The sequence below is a fragment of the Capricornis sumatraensis genome, chromosome 13 (genome assembly GCF_032405125.1).
Source record: "Capricornis sumatraensis isolate serow.1 chromosome 13, serow.2, whole genome shotgun sequence".
Lineage (NCBI taxonomy): Eukaryota > Metazoa > Chordata > Mammalia > Artiodactyla > Bovidae > Capricornis > Capricornis sumatraensis.
In genome coordinates, this window is record NC_091081.1 from 88,595,011 (window position 1) to 88,610,704 (window position 15,694).

The following is a 15,694-nucleotide window of genomic DNA, read 5'->3' on the forward strand; positions in this document are numbered from 1 at the left end:
AGTCATCATGGGATGTGAGACGCACTGCATGGGCGAGGTGTCACTTCCAGTTTAGAGAAACAGAATAAGGAGCAGAGCTAGGCAGCGGGACCGGCGTCCCCGTGCTGAGCGAATGCTCGACGACAAACAGTTCGGCCCACCACTGCAGATTTTCTGGGAAAAAACAACTCTAGGGAAGTTTTAAATATATACTAGGAGGAACAAATACATTTCAACAACAAAAAATGTCAGTTCACCAAATGATGGCATAGATGAGGCTCCAGTATGCCTAACGATAATAGCCCTCATTACCTGTGCCAAAAGACTACACCCTGGGAGCTGTATCAAGGCCCCGGGAAGCTCACGGCAAGGGATCCCAGGGCGAGAACCACACACAGAGCTGCGTCCTGTCGGAGAAGGGTGTGCACACGGGGGTCAGGAGGAAGAAACAGATCTTTAAGCAGATTCCATCCCTAAAGGACGTGGGGAAAGGCAGGTTTTGAGGCAAGAAGTCACGCAGATTCCTGAGATCTCTCACGACGGAGCACGCCAGAACCGGGAAGCAATTCAGCCACAGACAGGCTGGGAAGGGCTGACTCCTCTCTCCAAGGCTGATTTCTGACTCAAGTGTAATTTGAGGCAGAGAAGGAGCAACAAGGAAGGTTGCCCCAGATCTCTCGTTCTGTAACACAGTCGTGTCCGACTCTTTGCGCCCCCATGGACTGCAGCATGCCAGGCCTCCCTGTCCGTCACCAACTCCCGGAGTTTACTCAAATTCATGTCCATTGAGTCAGTGATGCCATCCAACCATCTCATCCTCCGTTGCCCTCTTCCCCTCCTGTCCTCAGCCTTTCCCAGCATCAGATTAACCCATCCCGGACTAACCACATGCAGCAGCACTGGGTATCTGCTCTGTGTCCATCACTCTGCTAACAGCTCACGCAGAGTCTCACCAATTCTCCCAACAGGCCATAGCACACAGGTGACCAAGGCCTCGGGGGTTTATGCTGAAGACATGGGGACCAGGCCCCCTCCCAGCGCGATCCAGGCATCACCACACACACTGTGTCTCGGGGACTGATCACGTCACTCCTGCTCCAGACAAGACTCGTCTCCGTGACTCAGAGCCTGCTTTAAAGTGATGAGCTGTCAGAGCCTGCTTTAAAGTGATGAGCTGAAGGTGGTCTAGACAAAGAGGGCAATCTGCTTAAGGGGAGCGCCATAAACCTGAGGCTGTGCCTTGAAACCCTGACAGAACCACGCAGGGGCTCTGGCAGCAGACAACGCCGGGACCAGCCTGGAAGCCTTGCGGAGCAGCAGCTGTGGGGCTTCCCCAGGTGGTTTGGGAGCGGCTGTGGCTTTCATGTGGCGGATCCTGACCTCCAGCATCTCAGCGGGTTTGCTGAGCCCCGCAACGCAAGGCCCTAAGTCTCCCCGTCCCCACAGCAGGGGAGAAGACACCAGCGTAGAGCTGTGGCCGGAACTTGTCCTTGGGGACTGGAGTGGACAGACTCGGACCCCCTGCACCCTTGGACGTGGACCCGCCGCGTGCTCTGGAGTAGAGGCTGCCCCTAGGACGGAGAAGCAGTGAGGCACTGTGGGGCGGGGGCCGTGTCAGCTCAGCCAGCTCCGCCGCTTTGCCCTGTCCGCCCGCCCCAAACACTGGTCAGCACGCGATGCAGGCGTGCTCAGAGGAAGACAGGAATGGCTGGAAACAGGCCTCGTAGCCCGGATGTTACATCCCTGACGTTGAACCAAACAGTTAAACCTCCTGGAAAGAAGATCTGCAAACCCGTCCCCTTGGCCAGCACTGCGCCTCCGGTCCCTTCCAGGATCACGTGCGAGTCTCCCGTGAAGCCCCACCCCTTCACGTGAGCATCTGTCTTCCCTCCTCACCCCCACTGCACGTGACCACAACAACCTCGCCACCAAAGCCCTTTGTGGGGATCCCGGTGGGGACCACGGCGTCATCAGCTGAAGATACAGACTGGACAGATGTCAGAGACGAAACGCTAATGACGCAGGAAGGAAACAAGTCAGGACCAAAAGTGCCAGTTCCCAATTTCAGCCCTATTAATTAAAAGCCAAAATTGAAATTAAGTCAGACCAGTCATGAAGTCTTTGTTTTAAACACAGGCCGACAAAACTAATCGCCCTGGAAACCTCCCCCAGCGGCTCCCCACCACCCTGCACCGTCCTGGGCTGTCTCCCGGAGATGCCGTCAGCAGCAAGCTCACGGCTCCGCAGAAGGGCAGAGCTGAGCTCCTTCAGAGGCGATGCATTTATTTCTGTCTTCACCACCCTGGAGACCAAGTCCCAGCTTTCAGGCTTTGTCTTCTTTCCTAAATGGGCACTGGGGCCATGGATATGCATCTCACATCCGGCCAGTGCGGTGGGTTCCTAGTTCCAGGGCTGTGGGTGGAAGCAGGAGGGTGGGTCGGCACCGTGAGCCAAGGCAGGGATGGAACCCCTCTGGGGTGAGCGCCCAGACTGAGCTCCCAGTCTGGGTCCTGCTGCCGCCCCGCCCCCCACCCACCCTGGCTCTTATGCCAACTCTGTGACCAGGGCCCAGCTTCCCGGATCCCAGCTTCATGGGAACACGCCGGGGGAGAGAGGGGCTATGCTCTCATCTTAGAGACTGAATCAAAGGAATCGAGGCGATGAGGAGTATTCAGAAGTTAGTTTTATACACTGGAAAGCACTAGATACGTGCAGTGGGTTAATATCTGCCACTAGAATCCAGGAACCCACTGGCAGCTCCTTTACAGGACTGATAACGGGTAAATTGCTTCATAAGTCGGATGTAAACATAACGTGGCCTTCTCTGGTAGCTCAGCTGGTAAAGCATCCGCCTGCAGGGCAGGAGACCCCAGTTTGATTCCTGGGTCGGAAGATATGCAGGAGAAGGCAACAGCTGCCCACTCCCGTGGGTAAAACCATCATGCCCTTTTTTTTTAAGGAAAGAGTTTTACTTACGTAACTGGCACTATTATTTTGGTTTATGCTCTTCCAGTGCGTGGGAGTAAGTCTGCCTACATCTCACCGTGTGTGTGTGAGTATGCGTGTGTGTCAGAGAGAAAGAAAGGGAGAGACTGTTGAACAAATACTCGTGTCTGCCTAACCCACAACAGAGCCTGCTGGGAATATCCTTACTGGGGATACAAGTGAAATAAACACAGTCCCTAGCTCAAGAACATTCGTTCCGTAGGAGAAGCATGAACAATTATTTTCTCTATCAATGGTTTCATCACAAAAGGGTAAGTATTGCAACGATTAATTCAGATGACATGAGTGTATGATAGGAGAATACTCACCAAACTGAGAATTTACAGGATGTTCAGATTTAAACCCAATGGTGTAACAGGCATTTCCGCAGGCTTTCTAACGGTTGCATCTGATAGTTGCATAGCCTCCTGTTATGGGGTAGTTTGATCATTTCCCCATTGTTATATTTCTTAAGTTAAAAATAATACTGTAAGGAGTATTCTCAAACGTAGACCATTAACTAACGTCCTATTTCCTGTGAATATGTTCCTACAAGTTGGAATCCTGAGTTAAGAGTCACAAAAATTTTGAGGTTAATAATGCATAGCTCAAGTCATTTTCCAAAAGCGGAATCCATTCCACTCCCTAGTAGAGTGAAAGCCCATCGGTCAATGAACACCTACTAGTAGGAAGTATTGCCTTTAAAAATGGGCCAATTTGCACTATCAGAAACCACTTACCATTTTAATCTGCATTTATTTCAGTATTGAAAGTGAAAAAGTATTAGTCATTCAGTTGTGTCCAACTCTTTGCAACCTCATGAACTATAACTCTCCAGGCTTCTCTGTCCAAGGAATTCTCCAGGCAAGAATACTGGAGTGGGTTGCCATTTCTTTTTCCAGGGGATCTTCCCAACCCAGGGATCAGACCCATGTCTCCCTCACTGCAACCAAATTCTTTAGCATCTGAGCCACCCAGGGAAGACTGGTGTATCAGTAGTATCAGTCGCTCAGTTGTGTCCGACTCTTTGCGACCCCATGAATCGCAGCACGCCAGGCCTCCCTGTTTATCACCAACTTCTGGACTTCACTCAGACTCATGTCCATCGAGTCAGTGATGCCATCCAGCCATCTCATCCTCTGTTGAACCCTTCTCCTCCTGCCCCCAATCCCTCCCAGCATCAGAGTTTCTTCCAATGAGTCAACTCTTCGCAGTGAGGTGGCCAAAGTACTGGAGTTTCCGCTTTAGCATCATTCCTTCCAAAGAACACCCAGGACTGATCTCCTTAAGAATGGACGGGTTGGATCTCCTTGCAGTCCAAGGGACCCTCAAGAGTCTTCTCCAACACCACAGTTCAACTGGTGCTTAAAAAATTTGGTGGTTTGTAATTTTTTAAAGTATATGCATATCATTGGGCCCTTTTTTTCTATTGGAGAGTTAGTATTTGCTTATTATTTTCCAAGAGTCCCTCATATATTAAGGAACTATCCCTTTATTAAAGTTAATGTATGTATATTTTCCCAGGCTACTGCTTTATCATTTATAAAATTTAACATATAATATCACATTATTCAGAAATCCCTGGTGGTGCTAGTGATAAGGAACCCACCTGCCAATACAGGACACGTAAGAGATGTGGGTTCAATCCCTGGGTTGGGAAGATCCCCTGAAGGAGGGCATGGCAACCTGAATTCAGAATACTGAATTCTCCAGTATTCTTGCCTGGAGAATCCCGTGGACAGAGGACCTGATGGGCTACAGTTTGTAGGGTCGCAAAGTCAGGCACAACTGAAGTGACTTAGCATGCACAGCACGTCAAATTATTCAGTTCTCAATATTGTAGTAAGTCAAATCAAACGACTTCTTTTTGTGAGATTATTCTTTCCTTGACTTACGGGTGTAGAAAGCCTTTTCCCATTCTGGAGTATTGGTTAAATATTTAACCACATCTTCTTCCATCTCTTTATGACTCTGTTTAGCCTCAGCCTGCCTGGAGTTGGTGCTGGAGCACGTCATAAAGTGAAGGTCTTCATGACTCATCCCCCCGCTTCCAGCAGGACTTGCTGACCGTACACATCGCCCCCAGTTTTGAGGATTCCTTGATTGCACACTAAGTAAGGATTAAAGCACTCCTTCGGGCTGTTTTCCTCCAGCAGGAATCCTTAACAGGGCAGGTGGCAATCAGCCTCGGTCCTGACTCAGTGCTGCTTAAGTGAGTGAAGGCAGACTTTCTTTATCATCTTCTGGATATTTCTCTGTTTCAAAGTATTCACTACCTAAAAATCAGAAATGCCTTAGATCTTACCAGATTACTTTTTTCTCTTTTAAGATTATCAGAGGCGTACGAGTCATTGCTTCACGTGAATTTAATTCTTTGGTCCTCCTCTTTCTGGAAGGGGTCGCTCTAAGATGTGCTTCAAAGGTGGGGTGATAGCCTTTGTGGGAGGTATGTAGCCTTCAGCTGGCAGGCAAGGGGCACGTCGGATGCAGGGGTGGTGAGAGATGGTTTGCGCTGGAGATACGGAGGCTCGTCAGATTGCAAGTGACAGGGCTCCAGTGGGTTGTCTGCCTTCTGGGGTTGTAGGCACAGCTCTGCCTGCAAGCCCAACCCCATGATTTCATGTTGAGAAAGGTTACCTCAGCATTATGAGTTGTTTATGTATCAACATCAGTTAATTAACACCAGTTCTGAGGATGCAGAAATATGGAAAGATCCAAAGGTGAAATACAAAGAGAAGACTGAGTACTTAATGGAAGGACGAGAGGTGAATGACTATTCCACCTGGAGCCCCCCACCCCTGTGCAGAGCCACCTGAGCTGCCCGGCTCGCTGGACTCAGTATACACGTGAAGACAAACAGGAAATTGGGGTGACGCTGGGCATCATTGAGTGCACGTGCGTGTAACCAGACACGGTATCAGGGGTACATACATGTGACTCGGGTAGCATACCTGGGTGCTCTGATTTAGCGTATAAATCCAACATTTCATCAAACGCGTTAAACGGAATTAACTGTTATGGGCTTAATTGTGCCCATCCCTCAAATTCACACGGTGAGGTTCTAACTCTTAGGTCCTCAGAATGTGAGTATATTTGGAGACCGAGTCTTTAAACAGGTGACTGAGTTAAAATGAGGCCCCTAGGGTGGGCTTGACCCCACCTGCCCGGTGTCCTTAGAGGAAGAGGGGATTTGGGCCCAGACACCAGGGACGCTGGCTCACCGAGGGACATGTGCGTGAAGAGTCAACAAGAAGACGGCCGTCCGCACGCGGAGGAGAGAGGCCCCAGAAGAAACCCACCCGCTGACGTCTCAGTCTTGGACTCACAGCTCCTGGAACCGGAGAAAATACAATCTGTTGATTTCTCCACCCAGTCGAAGGCACTCTGCTACGGCAGCCCAAGGAGAGTAGAACTCAGCACATTAACAGAAAGGCGCCTCGTCCGCCGCTTCCTCACCAAGCATCCGAACCGAAACACCGTCAAGAAACGGAAACCGACGCACTGCCACCCTCTCTGGACTTGCCTGCCAGACTGAGGTCTTCACTCTGGGATGCGAGGCTTCGCCGAGGAGCTGCTGACTCTGTGAAAAGACAGCGCGGGGGGCAGGAGGCGCCTCTGGGTCTGCAGCCGCAATGCTCAGAGGCCCTGCCACTCACCCCTCCTAACTCGAGGTCATCCCTGCAGACACAGAGGCAGGGCAGCTTCCCCACCACATCGAGGGGCGCTCCAGGGGTGCCTCGGAGAATGGGAGGCATGAAAGGGGCACACCCCTCACCACGGCTGCTCCAAAACGGGAACCTCCTCTCTAGGCGGTTAGAATAATGATTCCCATGGTCCCTCGAGGAACCTGGGTCACCCAGAGTAGCACCTGGTGGAGAAGCCAGTGCTGGGGGTCCTCCCCTCCTCCTGGAAGGGCTTTGAAAGGCAGGCCCAGGGCGGAGGGTCCCCGTAGACAGTGCGGGGACACGGCCAGGCGACAGGCTTGAGGGCCCAGGAAACCGGGGGGTGGGCACAGTCGTTGCTGGAGGGAGAACCTGGCGCCAGAAGCGTGGCCGGAGAGTCTGTGTCCAGGCCTGCGCTTAAGCTCTGAGCTGGCGCTCCGTGAGCGGTGGGCCTTTCAATGCACCGCCTGGACGCGTGATGAAGCCGTTTTATTGCCTGTAAAGCAGAAGAAGCTCCATCCAACTCATAGGTTTTCTGGAAAGCTCGGTAATGGTTGAAAATGCTTTGTAAACTTTGTAGACGAGACTTGTTAGAACTCTTGGCATCTCACTTGTCCATCTGCACGTAGCAAATGGCCCAGGCCACTCTCTTTAGCATCACGCTTGAACTGGATTCAAGTTCCCTTGTTCACCCAGCTTCCGAGGCCACAGCGAACAGCATTACGATGCTTCTGTTTCCCTCTCTACTGGCTGTTGCTCTGAGTAAGCTCTGGCAACAGTCCATCGTGCCTCTTCCTACCAAGCCCAGTGCCCCCAGAAAATGGAAAATAAACACAATTCAGAAGCAGCTGGTCGTGGCCAATGTTTGGAGTGTTCACTTAAGAATAAAATGTACTTAGAACTGCTCATCCAGATGTTCAGGATCAAACGTGAGCTTTAAAAACAGCTTCCAAGCCTGTCCTCGAGGTATTGTTCACACACACACACACACACACACACACACACACAAACACACTCACACTCACACAAACACACACAAACATACACATACACAAACACACACACATACACATATACACACACACACATACACAAACACACACACACACACCAACAAACACACAAACACACACAAACACACATACACACACAAACACACTCACACACACACAGACACACACAAACATACATACACACACACACAAACACACACATACACATACAGACACAGACACACACAAACACACTCACACACACACACAAACACACACATACACATACACACACAGACACACACAAACACACACACACATACACACTCACACACATACACAAACACACACACACATACACAAACATACACACACCCCCACACACACACACTCACACACAAACACACACTCATATACACAAACACACACATACACACTCACACACACATACACACACACAAACACACATACACACACACACACACACTCAAATATTTATGCACACACTCGCCCACTTCTGTTTATTTTGTTTCATTGTGTTTTACTTGTTTAAGAACAGGAATTGCAAGGCTGTAGGTAATTTTGAATGGGGTAAAAATTATCAGGCTGAGTCACATTAAATTCCCCAAAGTTTGACTATTTCTAAATAAAAATTACAATTTTGTGTATTATACTAGACCCCACAGAATAAGGAAATAAGCCTGTTCCGTGGTATTTGTGGGAGGTTATTCCCGTGGTGGCTGGGCTAGAAAAAGAGAAAACATTCCAGCTGACAGCACATGCCAGATGCAGGGGGCACAGGGCAGGCTCCTCTCTCCCTAAACCACAGAATCCTCATGCCCGCCCCAGGGTCGGAGGCTTCACTTCCGAGAGCAAGAAGTGGAGACTAAGAGAAAGTGAGTCACTTCACAGTTAGTAAATGCAAAGTCAGGACTCAAATGCTGATCTGATTCTAAAGCCAAATTTCGGCTGAAGGTCCAAGACTTTGGACTGGTGGGGTTGGGAGGGTCATCAGGAAAAGGAGAGATGCCGGGTGTGGTCACGGACTCACCCGGCAAAGAGGGTTTCCCTTCGCAGCCACAGTATTGCATCTGTCTTGCCACAGACAGGAGCCCAGGTCACAGGCTTCACCGACCTTCACGGCCTCGCAGAGCAGCCTGCGGGGCTGGGACCCGCTCACGTCACCCCCAGGACCCGGAGAGCGTTGGGTTCCAGCAAGGATGCTCCTCCTGACGGGTCTCAGGGCAAGCATCTCCCCTCCCTCCGCCAAGCGTTCTGTGGGGTGTTCATGGCCCTCTCTCTTGCTGCTGGGCTGGACTGCAAGGCCTCTGATCACCCAGCTGGGCTGGGACAACAGTTCCCAAGCCCCGGGTGCCCAGGGGTTGTGGTGGGCGCAGGGGCACCTGGCTCGTCCGGGCATTTCTGCTTCCTCTGGGCCACACGAACCTCACCGGCCGCACTGAGCCGAGGAAGGCAGAGCCAAAGGGTCACCGCCTCACGGCCACCCGGTGACCGGGTGCTGGCTGCAACGGTCCAGGCCAGCAGCCTCGGGGAGCTCTTTTATCCAAGAGAGCTTGCTCAGCTCAGACCCGGAGGGAACCAGACGGTCTGGGAGCAGCGCTGGGTCAACACAGCAACAAAATGGCACAGACCAAACGGGCGTTTAAAAATACCGCGCGGATCACGGGTTCGTCACCAACGCAGAGACCAAACGGGCGTTTAAAAATACCGCGCGGATCACGGGTTGGTCACCAACGCAGGCAAGCCGAGTCGAACGCGGCAAATCAACCTTTCACTCAAGGCTGCGGCGCAGTCCCCTCTGGCTAAGGCATGCACCCATCAGTTTCCAACAGACCTTTCCATGCTTGCGGACGTCTGGAGCATGGACTCCCCCTTCATCCCCAGAGCCCCACTATCCACAGAAAAAAACTAAGTGAAGTCTAGCTTTCTTGGCTTCTTCTGTATCAAATAGCAGGTGTACTAAAAAAGGCAGTAAATGAATAGAAATCATGGCCCGTTACCAAGGTCTAGTCATGGCCCAGCCGCACAGCGGTGTGACCTTGACAAGCCCGGACTTCTCTGGGTCTTCATGTCCTCCCTGTAGGGCTGGGGTCATTCCTGACTCACGAGCTACAGGATTCCACATCCGACAGGGAACAAAGGCTCCATTTTAATCCTCAGTGGATTAAGCCAGAGCGCCCACTCTTCTATGACAACGGTATAGCGTTACCACCCCTGACGCCTGGCGCTCTCCTCTGCATTCCTCTGCAGCCCTTCCCTGAGGCGCACAAAGCCCTCATTATAACATCACCCCCGGCCATCTGCAAGAACCGGAGCCCGCCCCTCCCCCACCCCACCCCCTGCCCCACCCCGTCCTGTCCCGCGGGCTCAGGCATGCACGCCTGACGTGGCACTTAGTGCATATTATTTCATCTGACGTTCTAGCTTCTGTTCTTGGCACAGCCTCTCCCAACCACAGCTGGTGCACGTCTCCAAGGCCCGCTCTCCTCTGCCTCCAGGCCTTGCTGTGCCGTCACATGTGCCGTCCCGTGGGTCTCCCGACACAGCCACACCAGGGGCACAGAGAAACTGGCCGCGATGAGACCGGCAGATGAAGGAGGCCCCTGGGGGGTCTGTCCTCAGGCACACATACCGTGGGCACATTTATGGGGCACTCCAGTCAGGGCGTCCACAACTGGTGCTGGAGAAGACTCTTGAGAGTCCCTTGGACTGCAAGATCCAACCAGTCCATCCTACAGGCAGTCAACCCTGAATTTCACTGGAAGGATGATGCTGAAACTAAAGCTCTAATACTGTGGCCGGTTGATGCCAAGAGCTGACTCATTGGAAAAGACCCTGATGCTGGGAAAGATTGAAGGCGGGAGGAGAAGGGGATGACAGAGGATGAGATGGCTGGATACGGCATCACTGACTCAATGGACATGAACTTGGGCAAACTTCGGGAGATGGTGAGGGACAGGGAGGCCCGGCAAGCTGCAGTCCATGCGGTTGCAAAGAGTCGGACATGACCAAGTGACTAAACAGCAACATACAAAGTAAAGGGTTAAAAGACTCAGAGTGTATTATAAGCCCTTTGCAGCGGCACTGGGCTTTTTCTTACACATCTACACCCACGATTATCAAACCTAAAGAACACTCCAGACAAAACCTCCAGCAAAAACTCCAGGACCTCAGTCTGCCTCTCCTCTGAGAAGGCCTCCAGGTAGCCATCCTCATCCAGGAGAGAATCAGACTAAACATATGGGAAAAATTGAGTGCTGAAACCAAGCAGAAGCACAGACGCATTCAGAACCACATTTACACTGGAGACTCCAGGACCGGCCCAGCCGCACTCAGGACAAGGCCAGAGACATGAAGTTTCTTTCTAAAATCTCCTGGTGAGCTGGAGGCATGCAGAGTGACGTGGAAAGTGCCTCCCTTGGAACGTGTTCCCAGCCTTGAAGGTGAAAGTGTTGCGCAGTCATGCCTGACTCTGCAGCCCCTTGGACTGAGGCCTGCTAGGCTCCTCTGTCTATGGGATTCTCCAGGCAGGAATCTGGAGTGGGTTGCCATTCCCTACTCCAGGGGAGCTTCCCAACCCAGGGATCAAACCCAGATCTCTTGCACTGCAGGCAGATTCTTTACCGTTTGAGCCACCAGGAAAGCCCTGTTCCCAGCCTCGCTCGGGGACTAAGTTGGTTTTGTCCCCAGGTCAGCAGAGGAAGCTGAGTGAGGGAGAGGGAAGGGGCCTCTGCAGAAGCAGAAGCGAGTCGGAACAGGGCCAGTGAGCCCACATGGCTGGGGCAGCCTGGCCACTGCTAGGGAAAACTCAGAGACGAAATACCCAGTCCTGAGGATCTGCCTTGAGTCAGGGTGCTGTGCCCGACTGCACGCGTATGGCTTAAATCAGAGCGACACACTTCACGAGGGCTCATTGTCCACTGCACCCTCCCGTGGGCCTGTGGGCTGGAAAGAGCAGTGATTAGTGATCCCAAAATAGAAAAGTTATTGAAAGGTAATCTTCTTCCGGCTGATTGATCCAGAAGCAACGGAAGGAAAAGGCTGGACTCTGGTCAGAGGTTCGTGTCTAAAATTGCAGACTCACTCCATAAGGCACACCTGGGTCACCCTCATCCACTACAGCTCAGCATGGTCTCCAGTGAGTCAGAGACAGAAGGTCATGGGGCATCCTCCTGGGGACAAGGGCCAAGAGGGCACTCTTTAAATGCTGCCCACGGTTTCCGAACCAGCCCACCTTCCTGCTGACGTCAGTAATGTTCCATTTAGTGGCCGGTCAGGTATCTGACTCTGACACTTGTCAGATCTCTAGAAACTATTTTAAAATGTCAGTACGTTTTGTTTTTGTTTGTGAGATATGAGGATAAATTTTGTAAAGAAGATATAGAAACGGCCAAACAAGAGCATAAAAAGATGCTCGACGTCATTAATCATTAGAGAGATGTTAGTCAAAGCCACGTGGGAAGCCCCACCTCACACCTGCTGGAATGGCTATAATAAGAACAGGAGACAACAGTGCTGGTCAGGACGCAGAGAAGCTGGAGCTCCCGAGCAGAATCGGGGGACGTAAAATGGTCCAGCTGCTCTGGAAATGGTATGGAAGTTACTAAAAAAAGTGAAACATAGAATTATTATATGATCCAGAAATCCCACTTCTGGATATATACCCTCAAAGAACTGAAAGCAGAGTTCCAAAGAGACATCTGCTCGCCCACATTCACAGCAGTTATTCACAACAGTCAAAGGGGGAAGCCACGCATGCCCACGGACAGAGGGGGCGGATAAACAAAAGTGCATCCAGTGGGCTGTTATTCAGCCTCAAAAAGGAAGGAAATTCTGACACCTGTTGCAACATGGATGACCACTGGGGACTTTACTCTCTGTGAAGTCAATCCATCACAGAAGGGCAAATACCCTGTGGCCCCACCTGTGTGAAGAGCCATCAGATTCCAAGATACAAAGCAGAGGGTGGCTGCCGGGCTTGGGGGAGGTAGATGGGGAGTAATGGTCTAAAAGGTGCAGAGATTCAGTTCTACCTGCAGAAAGGATGCCCGAGGAAAGGGCGGGAGCCATGCTTGTACAGCAATATGAATACACTTAATACCACTAACTCAGCAGTTGGCCACAGGACTGGAAAAGGTCAGTTTTCATTTCAGTCCCAAAGAAAGGCAATGCCCAAGAATGTTCAAACTACCGCACAATTGCACTCATCTCAGATGCTAGAAAAGTAATGCTCAAAATTCTCCAAGCCAGGCTTCAGCAATATGTGAACCATGAACTTCCAGATGTTCAAGCTGGATTTAGAAAAGGCAGAGGAAGCAGAGATCAAATTGCCAACATCTGCTGGATCATCGATAAAGCAAGAGAATTTCAGAAGAACATTTACTTCTGCCTTATGGACTACTCGAAAGCCTTTGACTATGTGGATCACAACAAACTGTGGAAAATTCTTCAAGAGATAGGGATACCAGGCCACCTGACCTGCCTCCTGAGAAACCTGTATGCAGGTCAAGAAGCAACAGTCAGAACCAGACATGGAACAACAGACTGGTTCCAAATCGGGAAAGGAGTGCATCAAAGCTGTATATTGTCACCCTGCTGATTTAACTCATATGCAGAGTACATCATGGGAAATGCCAGGCTGGATGAAGCACAAGCTGGAATCAAGATTGCCAGGAGAAATATCAATAACCTCAGATAGGCAGATGACACCACCCTTATGGCAGAAATCAAAGAAGAACTAAAGAGCCTCCCGATGAAAGTGAAAGAGGAGAATAAAAAAGTTGGCTTAAAACTCAACATTCATAAAACTAAGATCATGTCATCTGGTCCCATCACTTCATGGCGAATAGATGGGGAAATAGTGGAGACAGTGACAGGTTTTATTTTGGGGGGCTCCAAAATCACTACAGATGGTGACTGCAGCCATGAAATTAAAACATGCTTGCTCCCTGGAAGAAAAGTTATGATCAACCTAGACAGCATATTAACAATCAGAGACATTACTTTGCCGACTAAGGTCCGTCTAGTCAAGGCTATGGTTTTTCCAGTGGTCATGTATGGATGTGAAAGTTGGACTATAAGGAAGTCTAAGCACCAAATAATTGATGCTTTTGAAGTGTGGTATTGGAGAAGACTCTTGAGAGTCCCTTGGACTGCAAGGAGATCCAACCAGTCCATCCTAAAGGAGATCAGTCCTGGGTGTTCATTGGAAGGACTGATGCTGAAGCTGACACCCCAATACTGTGGCCACCTGATGCGAAGACCTGACTCATGTGAAAAGACCCTGATGCTGGGAAAGATTGAAGGCAGGAGAAGAAGGGGACGACAGAGGATGAGATGGTTGCATGGCATCACTGACTTGAAGGATATGAGTTTGAGTGAACTCTGGGAGTTGGTGATGGACAGGGAGGCCTGGCGTGCTGCAGTCCATGGGGTTGCAAAGAGTCGGACACGTCTGAGTGACTGAACTCAACTGAATACCACTGAATCCTATACTTGAAAATGGTAAAGACAGTACATTTTGTTGCTCGTTGTTCAGTGGCTGAGTTGTGTCAGTCTCTCCGTGACTCCATGGGCTGCAGCACACCAGGCATCTCTGTCCTCCACTCTCTCCCAGAGTTCACTCAAACCCATGTCCACTGAGTCGGTGATGCCATCCAACCAGCTCATTGTTGCGTCCCCCTTCTCTTCCTGCCCACAATCTTTCCCAGCATCAAGGTCTTATCCAATGAGTCGACCCTTTGCATCAGGTGGCCAAAGCATTGTCAAATTTTATGTTATGTGTATTTTACCACACTAACATTTTTTAATATGAGGATTAAAAACTGCTGAAGATACACACTCAAGGAAAATAGCTTGTTGTCCTGTTATTTTAATAAAATAAGTTGAATTTATTAATAATATGGGTTTCCCTGGTGGCTCAATAGGTAAAGAGTCTGCCTGCAGTGTGGGAGAGCTGCGTTTGATCCCTGGCTTGGGAAGATGTCCTGGAGAAGGAAATGGCAACCCACTCCAGTATTCTTGCCTGGAGAATCCCATGCACAGAGGAGCCTGGCAGGCTACAGTCCATGGGGTCACAAAGAGTCGGACACGACTGAGTGACTAACACTATCACTATACACTATCAATAATATATATTAAAATTTTAACAGAAGTTGAATTTGTTAATAATATATAGTAACATCTTTTGTGGTGCGTGCATGTGTGTAAAATCTAAAACCCTCAGACCTCTGCACAGAACAGCTCACAGGTCAGATCTCATGTCACTGAGTCAACCAAATACACCAGGGGAACGCAGTACTTTACGGGTGGGTCAAAAAGAGCTCGCTGCAGTCCTACCGCTGTGAAAATGCAGAAGCACGTGCTCAAGAGAGAGGCCGACGTAACAGCTCGTCGTAAGCGGCTCTTGGGGGAACCACACCCGTCGGTGAATGTGATGACCTTCAGAAGGTCCTGATGCAGAACCCAGAGCACTTGGTGTGAACCCCACAGGATCTTCCGTGGGAGTCGGGGAGATGTCTGGGATGTGAGTGACCAACCCACTGAACACTGACGGACGGACGCAGACAGCACTCGGGAGGTGGGGCCCCGGAGGGCCAGAGGGACAGACAGATTTGGAGGACGTATCCCGGAACGTGAGACCAGAGAGCCACCATGAAGGGCTCCCAGAACGGCTGGACAAACCGCAGAAGACACAGAGAGAGGAGGCCGCCCACAGCCCGGGACGGAAAGTAGAGACACAAATCCCCCCCGTTTCCTCCCTCTTGTGGGCCCCTCAAACTTTGCCCCAGGTTCGCAGACCGGCTCAGCCCCGAGAAGCCGCTGCTCCCAGCCTGACCGTGGCTGTTTTCGCCGCAGGTCACTGAGCGTCCGAACACGAGCCATCTCACGCTGGGCGCAGTCTGGGCATCTGGACGGCGCCGGGCCACCCAGGACACTAGTGATCGCACCAGCTACTCTAACAGAAAGTGTTTACGATAGGGACCGACCTGCTCCTTCCAGTGAACATTCCTGGTGCTCCCAGGGGCACCCGCCTCCGGGGGCATGGCCCTCACG

At 50.9% G+C, this 15,694-nt stretch overlaps 1 protein-coding gene across 3 annotated transcripts in view; it reads right to left on the reverse strand.

The window, feature by feature from the left end:
• The window catches only part of RPS6KA2 (ribosomal protein S6 kinase A2), a 334,221-nt gene that overhangs the window by 186,721 nt on the left and 131,806 nt on the right, over window positions 1-15,694 (reverse strand). Inside the window, exon 5 of one of the 3 annotated variants that reach the window (XM_068985384.1) lies at window positions 865-878. The exons of the other annotated variants lie outside the window; for them this stretch is intronic. Within the exon in view, the coding sequence (XP_068841485.1) occupies window positions 865-878 (14 nt within the window). The remainder of the gene's footprint in view (window positions 1-864; window positions 879-15,694) is intronic. 3 annotated transcript variants of the gene reach the window in all.